Here is an 18,959-nt window from a genome sequence, read left to right on the forward strand (position 1 = left end):
AGCCTGAACCTAGCAGCCATACAAGAAAGACCATTTTCAGAAATAATTTAGCACTTAGGTTTCATGATGGCCTTCGCTAAGCTGAAATGTCTCTGATACCTATAGGAACAGCATTTCTAAAAAGTCAGGCAAAGGAGCATTAAACCCATCTTTATCAGTTTCATACCATCTGTCTAAGGTCATGTAATGACATCAAGTGGTATAAAAATGTCAAGGACATTAGATCAGTTCCCAACCCTCACAGCTGCCCTGTACATATTATTTTACCTATTGTATCAGACCAAATATAAGCTCTACATACATGGCAAGATATCAACAATCTGATACAAAGTCTTTTCACTCCCCTGAAAGCCCTAAGATCATTGAGTAATCCAGTCACTATCATCATTATAAATGCATATGTGATCACTGAGCTACCACGTTAGCTTAGATGGAAAGTATGATAAATCCTTAGAAACTTTAATAATTCAGCTTGTAGCTTCCCAGAAACTTACAGTAATAAATAAAAATGTCATTTCAGCCAGGAAAGAAGAGTACATTGCTGTGCAGGAAACATTTGCTCAAGCATGGTCAGCCAGATATGAATAATCCATTCCTCTTCCATATAATTGTCCCATTAAACAATGACACATTTCAACTGGCTACCAAAGCAGCTTCTAAAATACTAAACTTAACCTTTTTTGCCATTTTCAGTCTGTTCTCAATATTCCCCACCCAACTTATCACACAGCAATACTTGCCTACCTGTTTTTAAAGCAAAATCTGTGTAATCATCAGGGACTTCTACTTTCACAAAGCTGATGTCTTCTTTTTCCATGCTGTAGCCCTTGACTAGTGACTTCCTATCCTCCTCCTCTTCTGCCCTGAGTGGCATGCCATTCTGCAGGGTGTGTCCAGAGCTGGCCATGCAGACATGGCTTCCTATCAGTCCACCATGGTATTCCTTGGAGTAGATGCTCCCACTGATATCTTCACTGCCACAATGCAAGTGCAAATCAGGAAATGGCAAAAAACATTTACTGTCAGCTGAAAAAAAAAGAAAAGGATTAGTAACATTGTATCACAGTTTAGAAAAGGATACTGCAGTTGATACAATGCATACCTCATATACCTCATATACAGTTACACCAGTGCATATTTCTACATTTACAAAGGCATATAAACCTGTGCATTTATGTGGCACACATGCACATGCACACTTGAGCGCACACACACACACACACACACACACACACGCAGTAAAAGTGAAAAGTAAAGCAAGGTTTTCAGACACAGATTTAAATGTAGTACGACAAAAGGACTGTCCCCTGCTGTAATGTTGACTATCCAGGTTTAGTGACTGGTGTGTTACAATAGCAATCCATGGAGAAACACTAGCTGTAAATGTAAAGACAGCCCTCCTTCCTTGGCAGGAAGGCTGGAGGTTCATGCCTGGTGTAACGTGGCTTATGGCGAATTCTAGAAGCAGAGCAATGAGGTCAGCTCACAAATCACCTAAGAACAAGGGCAGAAACCCACGGTCATCATTAAATAATATGCAGAATGCAATATCATCATAACAGGTTATATCTCTGCAGGGGGAAAAAGCAAGAAAATATTCCCTTAAACTACTAGGGCAGGGCTAGCCACATGGCAGTGTAATCCTTGGCTCTAGACGACTGTCACTGTTGAAGTGACACCCTAACCCCATATGCAAAAATGGGAAAAAGGGGTTGTGGATGGATGGAATTCCTTAAACTAACCAGACAGCAACTGCTTGACTCACTGCCAACGTCTACACAAAATCCAGACATATCTGCATATATAAATGAGGTTTAAGGGTTAATTTCCATTGGAGACTGAGTAAATGTCCAAGGAAGCTTACATATGAGTAAACTATGCAAGCTGCAGTAGTAGGGAATATTAATGACAGAGCCGTGGTGAAGAGTGACTTGCATACTGTATACTACGAACAGCGTGAAGAGGAGGCTGTGAAAGACACTGGAGGGAACACAAAATGAGACCTTAAAACCTACATTTTCTCAACATTCACAGCTTTCATGAACATCTGAAACTATTTTTGATGCAAGTGTATCAGATTGGTTTCGTTAGGCTGCTTATACAGTTAGCTAGCTGCTTAATGGTCAAAGCTACATGCCTCTATTTTCTGGTGGCTTTCTTTTGCATCTTGTTACTGATTTTGTGACTTTGTGGCTATTTCAGTTTGAAAAGTTCCTTTTGTCATACCATTCACTGGCAGGCTGACAGAGTTGGAAAAGAATTAAGCTGCTTAGGCTGAGTGATTAGTTTTTTTCTGGCTGATTTGTTTTAATATTTTTATAGGACAGTGTAGTATATTAAGCAGCACATGCAGCTTTGTAAAAGTGAGCTTGCACTCCCCAAGATAAAGTGGTATTTTGATTCTTTTTCAGCTGCCTGTGTGTAGAATTTTCTAACTCAGAGGTTTTTACATCAAAATATTATATGGCTGATTCTGATGCTGTATGATAATGTTACATTAGTTACGTGTGCTATGGATTTTGGATACAGTACTAGAATAAAGTTTTTGTTTACGGTTTTGAACAGATAGCTAATATCACAGCTGTTCATATTGCTAATATTATGTATTATAAAAATGTACATGCCTCAAACACTAAACTAAATCTGTACTCTATTACTGCATTTTACTACTAAACACAGCTATAACATGCAGACAATGGTGCAATATTTAAAAGGCACAGACTGCAGGGTTGCAGACTGCTTTGTGGTAAGGTAACTGCGGAGTTAGGATTTTATTGCAGTGTTGCAAATCTTGACAAAGTGTAAAATATTGAAAATACTGCTGTATTTTTTTGTATACAGTGTATAAATAGAATTGATACTATAAATAAAAATAAAAATAATTTTGTTAAGAACAGAGAGACATTTTTGTTGTACTGGCCAGAAAAGTGTTGCTATCTCATTAAATAAAAATGCTTTAAGAGCAGACGGAAACTTTGTTGTATTACCTACAGCAAGCCTACTTAATGAAACAACTAATGCTCTATACAAGGAGGAGTAAGAGAAACCCATTCAGAGTATTGTTTACTCTTCGTGGAGGGGGATTTGATGTCTGGAACAGTGGCTCTTGCAAGACAGCACAGTGCATAAAGTCTAGGAAGAGGACACCAGGAGGAAGCTGGAAATTGTTTCTGTTATATGAATCCAGAATAATGAGCTACTGCGAGGCTAACAGAGAGGGGGGGGGGGGGGAGAGACCACTGAAACATACTGCATCCCAGCTGTATGGGACTGCAATGAAGGAACTTGCTGTGAACTTTTATTTTAGAAAGAACCTGCAATTTTATGTTTTTGTGCATTCATCTACACTTCTCTTCTAGGACTGTTGGCCTGTGCTGTTTTTTATATTTCACACTGATGGATTGCAGAGGGCATACTTTTGGCACATTCTTCCCTGTCAAAGTCCTAAGACTATACCTTTCACACTGCCTAAAAGAAGGCTGAAAATTTGGTCATAATTTTCCCCACCATGATGGTCAGAGTCCTGCTGTGTGTGCTGGGAGCTTTTTTTGTTTTTTGAGTGCACCTCTGTGCTGGTCCTCCTGACAGTTGGAATCTGTACAGCAGTTACTATAAGCCATCATTGCTGTACTGAGGGTTCCTATCGAACAGCGAACGCTTAAGTTAGCAAATGCTCTTATATCGAACTCACGGAACATCGATTTTTTTCCCAGGAAAAAAAATTGATGGGGCGTTCTCAGGACTTTGCTGTTTTCTCCACTATGGTGCAATCTCGGAGTTGGCATATTTAAGTTTGGGGGTGTGGGGGGGCACAGCCCCCCACTTTATTTTGCCTGTATATTGTTTTTTTTTTTTGTTGATCAGCAAATTTTTTCCCTGGGAAAAAATTCACTGATCTGTTCCTTCAACATTTTAAGGTTTTACGTTTTTAAGTTTGATAAAAGAGCGTTCTCTATTTTTAGCATTCGATCTTCTGATATAGATGCTGTACTGAGCGGAGGGTAGTAATGTCAAAAGTGATGGCTATGCAAAGGTCAGTTATATCACCCAAACAAGTAACTAGTAGTTATTCCACCAAAAAAAAAATAATCAGGGAGGACCTAGAGGTGCTTCTTGCTACTTTTAAAGGGAATTCTCATTAGGAAAGATGGGCTGAGCTGACTGGGACAGGATCCTTTCAGATCAGCTACCCAAAGAACCACAGAAAGCCTAATGGATATGGAAAGCACTACCAGGACTATGAAAACATTAAAAGGCATCATTTACCAGAGCTGGTGTTATTTCAGAGACATGGATTTAAAAGTTTAACAATTGTACTTTTTCTCATAACAAAAATGGTAAGATCACAATAATTTAATTTAAAGTATATATTTAATTCAGGGTTAAATTCTGACAGTACTAACATAAAATGGTTGAAATATAGGCCAATATTAAATTTAACAGAATTTTATCCACTGTTTTTAGTGGGCATGTCAAAATTGGTCTTAAGGATGCTGAAAGTTTTCCATATTGCTAGAAAGACTGCATCACCATAAAATTGCATACAGACTGAACAGTCTACACTTGAAGAAAAACTGTCAAATTTTAATAAAAATGTATCAGTACTAGAAAACACTGTAATATTTAGTGAAAGTGTAAACAGAAGATCAATTAGCACTTTTGAGGACAAATCTATCCATATCTTTGAATAAATCCCCAGAGTAAGTTGCAACTCTAGTGGAATGTGCTTTAACTGAAGCTGTAGAAGAATGCCATGGAAAAATAACAAAAGGAAATAGCCTTATAAATCCATATAGAAATATTTTGCTTAGAAAGAGAACAGCCCATGCTCTTGTCTGGGAAAAATATACAAAAACATGTTTAGATTTTCATCTAAACAAATCTCAAAAAATTGCCTCACTGTTTAAAAACTATTAAAAGTCTGATAAGGGACTGATTAATACTGATATTACATGCTAATATTGTTATAAACAAATATCAAACATTGTAAATATTTTACAATGAAAATAACTGACATCAGTACTGTATTCTGATATTTTTACTCATTTAAACTAAATGCTTTCTTAGTTAGATGCCACACCTGAACAGATTTCCAGGGCCTTAATGCTTTATTTCTAACATTTTTCAGTATTTATTTCTAACATTTTTCACTGTATTTCTACCCTAGCAATTATAACTATGGTTTTCAGCCTACTTAGGTATTCACCTGCAGATTTATATACATGTTCATTAATATTATGATAGTTTTTTTACGGATTCACTTTAGAAGCTTGAAATACTGAAATGTCGAAATTCAGTATTTCGAGCCCATAAAGTGGAATCCTGACAAGAGCGAAAGCTCAGAGGAGCGAATTTCAAAACCTCGAATACTGGAGGCTTTGAATTCCACGCTTCTGAGGTCCCACTGTGGTTAAGGATTCAGGTAAGTGTGGATGGGTAGAGGCTGTGGTGTGTGTTAGTGTGTTTTGTTGCTGTGATGTGTGTGCGTGAGCAGAATGTAGCTTGTGTGTGTGGTGTTGTGTGTGTGTTTGTGTGTATTGTGACCTCGGAGTTAAAATATTTAAGTAGGGGGTGTGGGAGGGGCGCAGGCCCCTACATGGGGTGTGCATGTGGGGGTGCAGGGGGGCTTACCCCCTCGCTTTTATATAGTAGAGAGCTTGTGTTTGTGTGTGGGGAGGATGGTGTGTGTGTGTGTGTGTGTGTGTGTGTGTGTGTGTGTGTGTGTGTGAGAGTGTGTGAGTGTGTGAGTGTGTGTGTGTGTGTGTGTGTGTGTGTGTGTGTGTGTGTGTGTGTGTGTGTGTGTGTGTGTGTGTATGTGTGTGTGTGTGAGAGTGTGTGAGTGTGAGTGTGTGTGTGTGTGTGTGTGTGTGTGTGTGTGTGTGTGTGTGTGTGTGTGTGTGTGTGTGTGTGTGTGTGTATGTGTGTAGTAGCATGAAATTCAAAATCTCCGGTGTGCGAGATTTTGAATTTCACACTTCTGAGTTTTCTATGTTTCAAAAATTCGACTTTATAGCTTCGAAATACTGAATTTCGACATTTCAGTATTTCGAGGATATAAAGTGAATCTGTTTTTTACATACAAACCTATGATCCTATGACCTGATGAAGTATTTATTTGGCACGAAAGCAATCTTTGTTAAAAGTGTTTCACTTTATCAGTTACTAATATTTATTCTGACAGATGTTTAGTGGTAGATCTTTTGTTAGTTAATTAGTCATTTTGTTAGTGAGTTGGTTTCTTAATTAATAAAGTTTGGATTAGTAGGTTAGCCTTAATAAAATGTTCTTATATTATACATTTTAACCTGTCTCTAGCTTTTAAGGGTTTTGTATTAGTGTAGTACCTCATAGATGTAGGTGTGGTTTCAGTGACTGACAGGTGAAACGGTCATTTTGTGGTATGGGAAACATGATGCAGCAAGAATATTCATTCTCTTTGCATAATTTACCCTTTTTGTCAATGTAGTGTGATCTCGGAGTTGGTATATTTAATTGGCAGGGGAGGTGGGGGGCACAGAAGAATGAAACAAAAGTAATATATTACAATGCTATTATTTTCCCCATGTTTTTGCAAGGGGGCCATGTCCCCCTGGACACCAACACCCACTGATTAAATATACCAACTCCTACATCTCACTACATTGAGGAAGAGGGTAAACTATGAATAGTCATCAAATATTCATGCCGTCATTGGTATGAATATTACTTACGTTTACTAATATGTCACCCATTGCTGGAAGGTGGGCAGGGTTTAGGCGGGACTTGCTACTGCGCATCCTGCGAGGTATTACACTAATACATCTTAATACCCTGTTCAGTCTCAGCCTCTCCACAGGATATGTGCCCAGAGAATGGCGCATGGCAACGGTGGTCCCGCTACACAAGGGTGGGGCCACAACTGACCCTGGGAACTACCGACCAATAAGCCTGACCAGTCTGATCTGTAAGGCTATGGAGTGAATCATTATGGAACTCATAAATGGAGAGATTGGGAACCTCCAGTCACTGGACCCCACACAGTCGGCTTTGTCAAGGGCAGATCATGCCTCCTGAACCTGGTGGATTTCTTTGAGACAGTTACTCAGGCTATAGATAAGGGAAAGGAGGTACACACGGCTTACCTTGACCTTGCTAAAGCATTTGACACCATTCCCCATTCGGGTATTATTGATAAGCTCACCAGCCTGAGCATAAACCCTTACGTCACAAGATGGATCACAAACTGGCTCTCAGACAGATCCCATAAAGTAAGAGTAGCGGGATCTATGTCCGAATCCAGACCAGTAATGAGTGTTGTGCCTCAGGGCTCTGTCCTGGGGCCCCTCCTGTTTGGCATATACTTCTCAGAAGTACAGGCAAGCACAGAAGGGCTGTGGCTGACTAAGTTAGCGGACGACTGCAAACTGGGTGCTATAATAGAGTCTCCGGCCGACATGGAGATCCTCCAGAAGGGCTTAAATGAGACTGATGCATGGTGTCAAAGCCATGGTCTCGAGCTAAATGCAAAAAAATGCGTAGTAATCCCCTTTGGAAAAAACAGAGTACCCACAAACTACAACACAGGAGGTAATCCCCTGAAATCTGAAGAAGAAATAAGGGATCTAGGGACCCAAGTAGATAGCCAGCTTTCCTTTGATAACCATGTTGCCAAAGTGGTTAGAAAATCCTTCTATGTGACACATCTGATCATGAAAGGGTTCGCATCAAGATCTAAGGATGTAATGGTGCCCCTCTACTCTTCCTTCATCAGACCCATTATTGAGTACAATGCACCAATTGGAATGTACCTGGCTAGACATCTCCAGCAGCTGGAGAGACCACAGAGGTACCTAACCAAGAGAATTACTGGCCTCAAACAGTTGCCCTATGCAGCACGACTGAAAAAGTTAAGACTGTTCTCTGTTGTATACCGCTTTCTCAGAGGCGATCTCTGTCTAACGTACAGAGCCATGTCCAACCCAGAATTGTTGAACATGCTCCATCTTAACAAAACCAAATCTACTCGAGCTACACGCTCTAGGGATATAAACCTCAACACAACAATGAATAGAACATGCTGGAGGGATAGATTCCCTTTGCAGAGACTTCCCTTACTGTGGAACAGGGTCCTGATCTACATAAGACAGAGCCCCTCACTATCACTCTTCAAGAGGAACCTTGATGATTGGATGGGTAACAGAAAGTTCACAACGGGGATCACACCAACAGCATTACTAGATAGGGGCCAAGGGTACTAGCTGCTAGTACAAGGGTCTAGGGAACTACTAAAGGGGCGGTGAATACCGTACAACGTGGCTGGGCTAATATATGCCTTCAGGCAGATAGCTCAGTACCAACCTATGAACCTATGAACCTATACTAAGCCCTTTTAAGTATCAGTTTTAAGGTAGCATAGTCTCGGTTTACACTATGGTGTTAAGGGAGAAGGGGGACTTTGTTAAAGGAATGAGTTTAATGCTTTTATTGCTCTTAACAGAACCACCCTCTGTAACCACTCCCTTGCTTCAAGTAACTTGATTACATATAAATTAATGAATGTCTTTAATGCTTTTCATTATACTCAACTAGGATCGCTTGTTTGTGTGTTTCAAAAAAGGATATTCCATTTTTAACTCAACTGTGGACTACCTACTATTTTGTTATTTTGTAGCACGTATTTTAAAGTTCGAATTTTATTAGTGAAATAGATGCATAACATACTTCAAGAAATGAACTTCACACCCTCCACACTCTGAAGTTTCTGTTTGGTTTATTTTATCTAAACAAAATCCCAAATTTCTTTTTATGTTTAAGGAATGCAAAATCCTCTCTTCTTTATTCTGAGGAGAAGGGAAAAAAAGCAGGTAAGCTGATGATCTTGTTCAAAGATATCTCATTAACAACCTTAGGCATAAAGGAAGAGTTAGTTCTGACAGTAACCATATCCTTATGGAAAATTAGAAAGAGTGGAATAACCATCAATGTCTGCAATTCTGAGACCCTTCTAGCAGAAGTCAAAGCTATCAACAACCCAGTTTTCTAAGTACAACATTTGAGAGACAAAAAAAATTGCAGCAGGCACAAAAGGAGATAAGATATTTTTTTTCCAGGACATACTTCAAATCCCAAGAGTGTGTCTTTCTAAAAATGTTTGAACTCAAAATGAGTAGAAAGTAAAGATCCATAAGTAGGCAGGCAAGTAAAGGTATATGAAATATATGATTTGATACTTATTTAATCCTGCATTTTCTTTTAAATAAATGCTTTCATTCCATCACATTTATTTTTCTCAAAAAATAAATACATAACATCCCACATATAGCCATAGCAATTTAAAACCCATCATGTATCTCTGCAAACACAGCTTCAAAGGCTGAAAGTTTTTGGGAGTTGCAATTTCTCCTTCTGTATATGTCATGCAGTTGTCAAAGAAAGCTAGCTATTCTTTATACAAAAGCAAATTTCTTCTGGTAAAAACTGCATTTGGTCACATCTTCTCCAACCCCCCCCCCCCAGAATCCTTTATGAACTGTAACCAGTTTCTGCATGAAGAAGCACCATTTTTAGTTATCCCCCATGCTGTATAAGATCACGGGCCAAATTTAGTAAAGCCTACACTAAGTGTACACTGTTCTGAGTTAACAGACAACACAGACATAATGCAATCCTTCTTCCTCCTAATTTTAGTTTTCCTACTGTGGTGCTGTGGTAGCGTTGTTGCCTCACAGTTAGACGTTGCCCGTTTGATTCTCAGTTAGAGCGTCTTCTGTGTGGCGACATGCATGAATGGGCGTTCCTTCATTGAAGGTTGTGCGTTAGGCCTGGCAAGCCAGCACGTAAAACTCTACTGCCAATCATTAGCGGACCAGAGTTCCGCTGTGGCGACCCCTAACCGGGAAAAGCCGAAAGACACACACACACACACACACACACACACACACACACACACACACACACACACACACACACACACACACACACACACACACACACACACACACACATTTTTGCAGCTTTATTTATTGACATGGATTCATAAACGTAACCACAATGTGTAGACTACATGTACACTTAGTATAATCTTTCTGAGTAACTAGAAAGCACAACAAATGTGATAATAATTTTACTGAACACATATCGCGTACACTTAGTGTAGGCTTTACTGACTCTGGCCCTATATCTTGGAGTTCTACCAGTAGTGTGCACCAAAAAGTGAGTTGCTAAGTTAAAACTAAAGAAAATAACAGGTTTATGGAAGAAAATGATTTTTTAATGCTACAGACTGTTTATTTGCCCAGTTGCTGCTAAAATGCTACACTATCTGCTCTTCCTCCCCTGTTCCACACCTAGATAGTAAAGTATAAAGCCAAGCCACCCATCAGTCATGCCTTTCCACTCTCCCTGAACTCCTGACAATTATTGCATACAACTGCCAAAGGTGTTTAGTAGGACAGTGATATTTTTGTCAGTTATATATATTAGACTGTTCCCCTTAAGTATAAAATAATCCACCCAATATGTAACTACCACATTTACTGATGTCTCTGTTTGTATATACTCAACACATACCTCTTTTATCTTCCAGGATTTACCCAACTTTAAAAATAATCTACAAAGTGCCACCATATCTCCTACTTGTCCTGAAGTTAACTGACAATAAAACACTGCTGTCAAAAAATAAATAACAGAAATCAAGAATCCCCAAAGGACGGTGTAAAAAAGTATGCTCAATATATTTATCTGCTTGCAATAGCCCATAAGAGTGTCTCATGTTCTACTTAGCTCAGCTAGTTTTTGCAGTGTGCACACTACTAGAGGACTCCAAACCCCTATAATAATGCCTACCACTCTCCAAACTGCTTTATTAAAGCCATCCCCAGTATAGTCACTGTGCCTATCCCCTATACAGTCTATACAGGATTAAGATAGGGAATAATATGACAGACTGAGCAAAGTTTCTCTCTTCTTATTTAATCCCACATTTTCTTTTAAATAAATACTTTCATATTTTCACATTTATTTTTTCTCAAAAAATAAATCCATAATAAACAACATCCCACATATACCCATGACAATTTTAAAATCAGCATTTCTCTCTATAAACATAGCTTCAAGGGCTGCAAAGTGCCTTCTCCTTACCTGTATTAACCTGCAGATTACTCTTTTTATTGTTATTTTATCTTATTATTTTCTTATTTTTTGGGGGCTGCATTTTCCTCTACTGTGGATTTTACCCACTCTATTCCCATATCCTACCCAAATTCCCACCCACTCCCAATACATCTACTTTTGTACTCATCCAGCCAACCCACTACAACCTTAAGCAAGCACTCTCCAGTAAACCCCCTCCTACCCATAATGGCAACTTTCACCCATACCCTTTACATATAACTTCAAAGCTTTCACCAGTATCTACACTTTCAAAATCCATACCATTATTATCTTCTTCTACCAACTCCAAAATCTTCCTCCAGCTCATACCAATACTTACCAACTACATCTTATCATCACAAGCCAACCTCACAACTAATAAATACACTAGTAGAATGATCCAATGACAACTGCTTTCTCATTCCAAAATGCCTTATTCATACGTACCTACCAGAGCTCTACGTATTGCCCTCTAATATCACAATCTTCCAAAACCCATGTACAGCTACATAACTACTCTGCTACAAACCGGGACTACCACAAACCCTTTGACCACTTCTCATTTCTCTTCTATATCACCCACATTCAATACTAAACATAGATACTTTCAAGCATATAAAATCAAATAAGCCATTACACCTTCCCTACCCACACAAACAAAACTCAAGCACTGCTACTTGCATGAGAACAAAACCACAAAGCTATTCTTAATTGTGACATTTACCAAAATCCAGGACCCATCACAAATCTTCAATCCAACATCTCTCAAACCCCCTACACATCTCTTCCAAAATCTCACAGCAGGACACAACCTCCTACTACTGAACATAAATTTTCAAAGTATCTTTAATAAAATCCAAAACCTTCATGCATGCCTGCTGTTCTATTGCCCATGCACCGTTGTCTCAACAGAAATCTAGTTAAAACCAGAAATACTTGACAATGCAGTTCAGCCCCCAATGTTGCAGCATTGTCAGACTAGACAGGCTACAAAAATGATGAGCCAGAACAAGCATTACATCCTCCTGGAAACAATATAGGCACACAAGAAGAAATCCAGCACAAGCTACACAGCAATATAAATTAAGACACACTAGTCTTAGGTAATATAAACACTGATTGGAAACAAACAAGCCTAAATTCACCAGATCTAAATCTATCTGTTTTTTTCTCAGCTAGTAAAATATACCACCAGAGTACATAGAAACTCAAGCAAGGAAACAACACTAGACTGGATCCTCACAAAAACTCAATAATATTAATACTAATGGAACCCTACTGACATTATTAGTGACCACAACCCTACTGACATTATTAGTGACCACCTCCTCACTGACATAATCAGCCAGTAGCTTAGCAATCATCGGTAAGTGACTTACAAACAAGTCTGTAACCAAAGAAATTTCAACCCTTAGCTAGTTATCCCTACTTTAAAGAATCATAAATGGAGCCCCCTAAAAACCCCACCAGATGACAAGGCAGTTACTTATTTCAACCACATTTTCCTAATTAAACTACACAAGTTAGCCACAATGAAAACTAATAGTGTTAGATCAATACCTGCACCTTGACTAACAGAGTGCACCAAGCAAGTCTTAATAAAAATAGATTATGCACGGAAAACGTGGCAAAAAAAAAAAAAAACAACAAAACAAAACAAAAAAAAAAATCCCATCATCCCTAAAGGATTATAGATATCTAAGGAAACTAGCTAAAAAATACATTTAATGACAAAAAAGCATTATTTGAAGACCTGCAAAACACAGATCAAAACAATCCTAAACTCTTCTTGCAGCCCATAAGACAACTATTCATACAATGGCAAACGTCATACCCCATCCCAAAAACAAATAGCTCAGCTAATATAGCAACACAATTCAACTCCTACTTTATAAGCTTAATGCTATCTTTCACCAAACAAAATGCCTTCACAACTCTCACTATCCCAGAACCCCAAGCTAAAAATAAACAACTCATACTCCACACTGTCCCCATCTTAACAATAAAAAAAATACTTACAAAAACTGAAACCTAGCACCCTAGCTGCTGACAGCTGCCATACAAATATCTAAAAATAGCAACAGAAGCCATAGCATTCCTTGTCTCCATTCTAATCAGTAGGTCAGTAAAAGAAAACTATGACCCTAATATCTGGAAAATGTCACACATTGCATCTTTCCATAAAGGTGGCAACAATACTGTCATAACCAACAATTGACTAACTGCCATTCTCTTACCGCTGTCTAAGATCCTAGAAAAATGCATATACTGCCAACTACTCAAATAGCTCACTGACCAGAACCTCCTCTCTCCCAATCAGCATGGCTTCCGACCTTATTACAGTACTACAACTACCCTCCTTAACTTTACCAACACCATCAATAAGCTCCTAAACAATGGCAAACTAGACTCAACCATCTTCCATGATCTATCAAAAGCACCTGATATATCTGCACACCAAAAACTTCATCATGAACTTGCTTTCCTGCATCTCATTGTTCTAACTCTAACTCTACATAGCTACCTGTCTAATTGGAAGAAAGTGGTTAAATGGCACCAAGACTACTCGGATTTCTGACCAGTATCATTGGCATCCTCCAGGGATCAATTCTAGGGCCTAATTAATAATCTACACTCCACTTCCAAATAAGCAAGTACAATATGCAGATGATGCTACACTTATCTGTTCTGCTCAGAAACTATCCTGCCTGCAAAACATCACCTGATAAGCCTTTGTATCCACTAAATCCTAGCTAAATAACTCAGACCTACTCTCAAACCCCAAAAAGACAAAGGTAATGCTATTTACCCTTAAAAACTACCTAGAACAAAAACATTCATTCCACATTCTATCATCTAATAACACAAAAACAAAATGTGTTTCTTAAACTAAACTCTCTGGAATATCAAGCAGTGATCATCTCAAATATGATCACCTCCTCCTCCAACTTATCAAAAAAACCGGTATTTAAGTATTATCGCAACCACATTTTCGCCCTGATGCTGGTTGCTTCTCCTTGCGTCAACTGGGACCAATAAAGTATGAGAAAACCTCAAAGATGTGTTTTCTTTAATGTGTTATTGTTTTTAGCATGGTTTTTCACTTCAATGGCTGAAAAAATAAGGTTTGAAAAATAGGTTTCCCCATTTACTGCCAGCATCTCAAGATGTCAGTTAAGAAAGTCCAACGTTCCACTTAAAATGCGTTCCGCGTTCTCAGCCTTTGCCCTGAGAATGGAAAGCATCAGGAAAGAAAAGCAAAGAAGTACTCAGTCTAACTTCTTAAAAAAGTAATCGGGAAGGGTAGACTGTTAAAACACGCTCTTGGTGGTGGGTTTGTAAAACTAGTAAGGATTTGCACATGGTAGGATTTCTGGCTAGTGTGCTCAAAAGCAGCTAATTCATTGGAAGTGTGTGTGTGTGTGTGTGTTTGTGTTTGTGTGTGTGTGTGTGTGTGTGTGTGTGTGTGTGTGTGTGTGTGTGCGTGTGTGTTTCTAACATTGTAAGCTATGACTGCCCACACTCCTTTCAGGCCAACGTACGTATATACAGACAGCCACTGGGATCGCTCGCTGAATTCAATGCTTGATGTCTTTCAAGCACGCTAGCCACAAATCCTCAAATTTGAACCCTTACTCATTTTAAAAATCCACCACCAACATCCCAGAAGAGTTTTTTACAGTCTACCCTTCCTGATTACACTTCCTTGTCATTGTTTGAGTAAAAGAGAATAAAGTCCAGCACGTCGGAAAATGTGGTTGCGATAATACGCAAGCACCAAAAAAACTTACCGGAAACTATGGTACAAATTTTTCTCACTGACCACGCCAGAAAATTGACAACAAAAACACACCAACTCCCATCCCTACTTTATGCATCACCTATCTTTACTAATCTCAGCTCCACCCTCAAAAGCAAACAGGAAATGGCCTAAAACAGGAATGCCAAATTTGCTGCAAATATCCCTCAAATGGCTCACCATTGTATAGCCCTAAAAGGTCTTAACTGGCTTGAACTTCTACACTATGTTAACTTTGCACAGCTCATTACAGCCCACAAACTAATATACTGCCCTGAAAAATGTCCATCTCTACAAGGTACAATGCAGCCTTACAGTACTACCAGAACCCTGAAATCTGATACCAAAACACTAGTCACTGCCACAGAATCAAATAATTATGTCAGTCACTCTCTGTATACTTATCGTGTTATAAAAAATCTGAAACTCCATCCTCTTATTACTAAGACAAACAAACGAACTAAATTTATTTAAAGCATCCATGAAAATATATTTATTAGACAACCTAGATAGTATATAAATGCTACTTATGAACACTTTTTCCCTCTCATATATAGCTAACCCCTTCTAACTCATATGTGCTCCTATTCCTCCATCCCTACTGCATCTAACACCTCTGTCTCTTTTTAATTTCTCCAAGTCTTTGGGTTTGTAATACCATGACGGGAATGGACTCCATTCCTAAGTCAAAGTACAATTAAAGTTTATGAAATTAGCATTGTTCTACTCTTTGATGTCAGCCAAGAGTGCTCTTCGCGGCACCCACAATGTATCCAGTAATGACTCCTTCTGCAATTCGTACAGGGTTACATGGATTGGTCAATGAAACATACGCAAGCCGGAGAAATCACTTTATGAAAAACACAGCAAAAGATACAGCAAAGCTTTCAGGTAAAAAAACCCTTCTTCAGTGCATTACAATTCATTAATGGAGAACATGCTGAATTTATAAAGGGTCATCATCACATGACCAGCAGCCCAATGGTCATATGACATACACATAAAAGAACAATATAATTAAAAATCCATATTAAAACATTACAATACATATATTACTTAAACCTAATACATTGTAAATATTAAAGATTAAAGAGCAAACTAACAGCATCATAAAGTGCTGGTAATTAAAGTGCCTATCCTACTATTACTTTAGCTTAGTTTGTTGTAAATATTTAAGGACAGGTTTTAGAGTAACAACATCATTAGGTGTCGATCTGCCTCTAGTCTAACTATCCATTCATACTCCTTTAATTCAAGCATATTATTAATATCTCCTCCTCGTATTGTTGTACCAACAGTGTAATGGATTGGTAACATATCTAAATACGATTTAAAATTCTTTTTATGATCCGTTGCTCCTACTACTATTGGAACTGTCTGGATATCTTTCTTCCACATGGCTCTCATTTCTGTCTGCAGATCCTGGTATTTTATGACTTTGTGTCTCTCTGTACGCAAGACACTGTAGTCACCGAATGTGGTGATTTCAATGATCAATGCTACTTCTGTCTTCTTTTCTTGGACCTCTATATCCAATTTCTAGCATCTATCTTTTGAACTGTTGGTAATGGGTGATCCCATGTGATATAAACCTCATCATTTTCAATGATGTTTTGTGGCTCATGTTTCCAGTGTTTTTCAGCCACTTTGATATCATAATGTTTGCACAATCCAAGTGCAACAGTTTGCTACATTATTATGCCTTTCAGTATACAGTCCTTCTGCCATTAGTGTGTCACAACCAGCAACAAGGTGTATGACCGTTTCCAATTCGGTTCCACAAAACCTACATTTGTCTGTTTCTCCCACATGTTCAATGGACTTTGTAAACCAGTGTGTACGTAGTCCACTATCTTGGGCTGTCAATATTAACCTTTCATTTCTTGGTTTGAATTTGCATCTGTCTCTGTATGTTCTGTCTCATGTTCCACTACATACTAATCTTCTTTATAAATCAAATTACTGACATTCCAAACAATAACTGCCTCTACAAATTCTAACCTATTTACTTTACTACTGAAACACTCCTGGTTTACAACAGTTAAATGACATAACATCGTAATAGTTTCTAACATGTTTCTAAATATATATTTCTTTTTATAGTAACTGTACATATTAAATTTTTGTACATAACAATGTTTGACATTACAACTGCAGACCCTAAACTGTACATTCCGTTTTAATGTGCATACATATCTGATTCACAATGTAAAATGCCACAATGTTTCAGGTATGAAAAATGAATATCTTCTGCATTTTGTATGTGTAAAAACTGTACAGTTTTTCTCCCTGTACAAAGTAAAACTTCCATCTTACTTTATGTATGTATATGTAATGTTCTCTGTACTTTGTATCTGTAATAACTGTGGAGCTTTTCTCCCCAGGCCTTCACTAAAAATGACATCAGCCCCAGTCAGACTTTTCCAGTAAACAAAGTTAAATAAATGAGAAATTGCCAGTCCAGCACTGAGCAGCTTACACAACTGAACATGAATATCAGGAATACCTAGTTGATAAGGGTCCTGATTCTTTTTATACCACCATAAGGAAAATCTTAGAAATGTAAAATTTCCTTGTAATTGGTTTTCTAGCCTCCAGTAGAACCTTAAGCACTTCTTCAGAAAATTGGTGCCTAAAATGGATTCAAATCCTATTACTCAGAGAGTCAGTTTTGTAGGTTGGAGTGAATTAGACAGCCTTTGTTATGTGTAAGAAAATCCATCCTGTGAGGTAATTTATATCGACTGCTTGTTGCCAAGCAGAAGAAAAGGGGAACCAATGCTGCCCGGACCAAAAGGGAGCCACCAATAAGGTTTTTGGCTTGGCCTTATTGAAAGGATTATGGAGATTAGAGGAAGTGGAGGGTAAGCACAGAGGAATTTTCCCTTCCCAGAAAAAGACAATGGCATCTGTTCTCCAAAACCTGACAGCATGGCACTCTTGAACAGAACCAGCCTGAGCTGTCTGTTTAGTGCACAGGCAAAAAGATCTAGTTGTGCAGTACCCACTGATAGATACTGTTCAGAAAGATCTCTCTGTTTAGCATCCACTCATGATGGTCTGTTCTGGACCTGGTCAGAAAATCTGCCAGTGTTTTTTTTTTTCTGATGGGATGTACACAGCTTGAAAAAAGATTGTGTGCTGAATCCCTGTGTCCCAAGCAATCATGGCTACCCTGCAGGGATGATAAAACTTGATACCTTCCTGTTTATGTTCACATAACTGCAATGTTGCCCTTATAAATCTGAGGAGGACCTGGAGTCCAGATATAATGCAAGGATTAAAGGGCAAAGATAAGTGCCTTCATTTCCTTTATGTTTATGTGGTTCTTCCTCTCTTTGGACTTTGATGCTCTTGGAATAAGCTACTCATGCCAGATATGAAACATCCATGAAATACTTGGCAAGGGGGGGGGAGCAAAAAGGTCACTCACAGTTTAAGTGAAAGCTGGTTGCTCTAGCAAAGAAATTCTTTCTTAATGAAGGGTAAGAGAAGAATTAGGAAGATTAATGGGTGCTAATGTTGACTCTAACTGGACTTGAAATACCATTGAAACTTCCTTATGTTCAGTTTAGCATAAGGTATCATGGGTATCAATGATACCATGTTTCCTAGGTCTCTCTAAATTTTAGGTACTGAGTTGACATTCAAGAGAATGTTCTGAAAGTAATCTGAGAAAGAAAGAAAATCTTGTCTGCAGGAAAAAACAAAAACCTCTCACTGCCTGAGTACTGAATCTGAATCATAGGAAAATCCACTCCTGGGATGGAGTTAAGCAAGCCTTCATGAGGTTCACTGTGAACCATAGATTGCTCAGAAGATTCATTAGAATATCCAAATGAGCCTGAATTAAGAGACTGTCCAGATAAGGAAAAATCTGAATTTCTCAAACTCTGCAGAAGGTGATGACGGAAGCTTGTGAACACCCGTGGGGCAGCTGAAAGACAAAAGAGTAAAGGATAAAACTGAAAGTGATATGAAGAGACACAAAACCTTAAGAATTTCCTGCATCTTTGATGAAAAGAAATAT

At 38.4% G+C, this 18,959-nt stretch overlaps 1 protein-coding gene across 1 annotated transcript in view; it reads right to left on the reverse strand.

The window, feature by feature from the left end:
* Positions 1-18,959, reverse strand: part of LOC122811165 (oxysterols receptor LXR-alpha-like) — a 516,654-nt gene that overhangs the window by 471,124 nt on the left and 26,571 nt on the right. Inside the window, exon 2 of the mRNA XM_044082826.1 lies at positions 745-1,026. Coding sequence (XP_043938761.1) covers positions 745-1,026 — 282 coding nt within the window. The remainder of the gene's footprint in view (positions 1-744; positions 1,027-18,959) is intronic.

The sequence above is a fragment of the Protopterus annectens genome, chromosome 9.part0 (assembly GCF_019279795.1).
Source record: "Protopterus annectens isolate FY-2018-M chromosome 9.part0, PAN1.0, whole genome shotgun sequence".
NCBI lineage: Eukaryota > Metazoa > Chordata > Ceratodontiformes > Protopteridae > Protopterus > Protopterus annectens.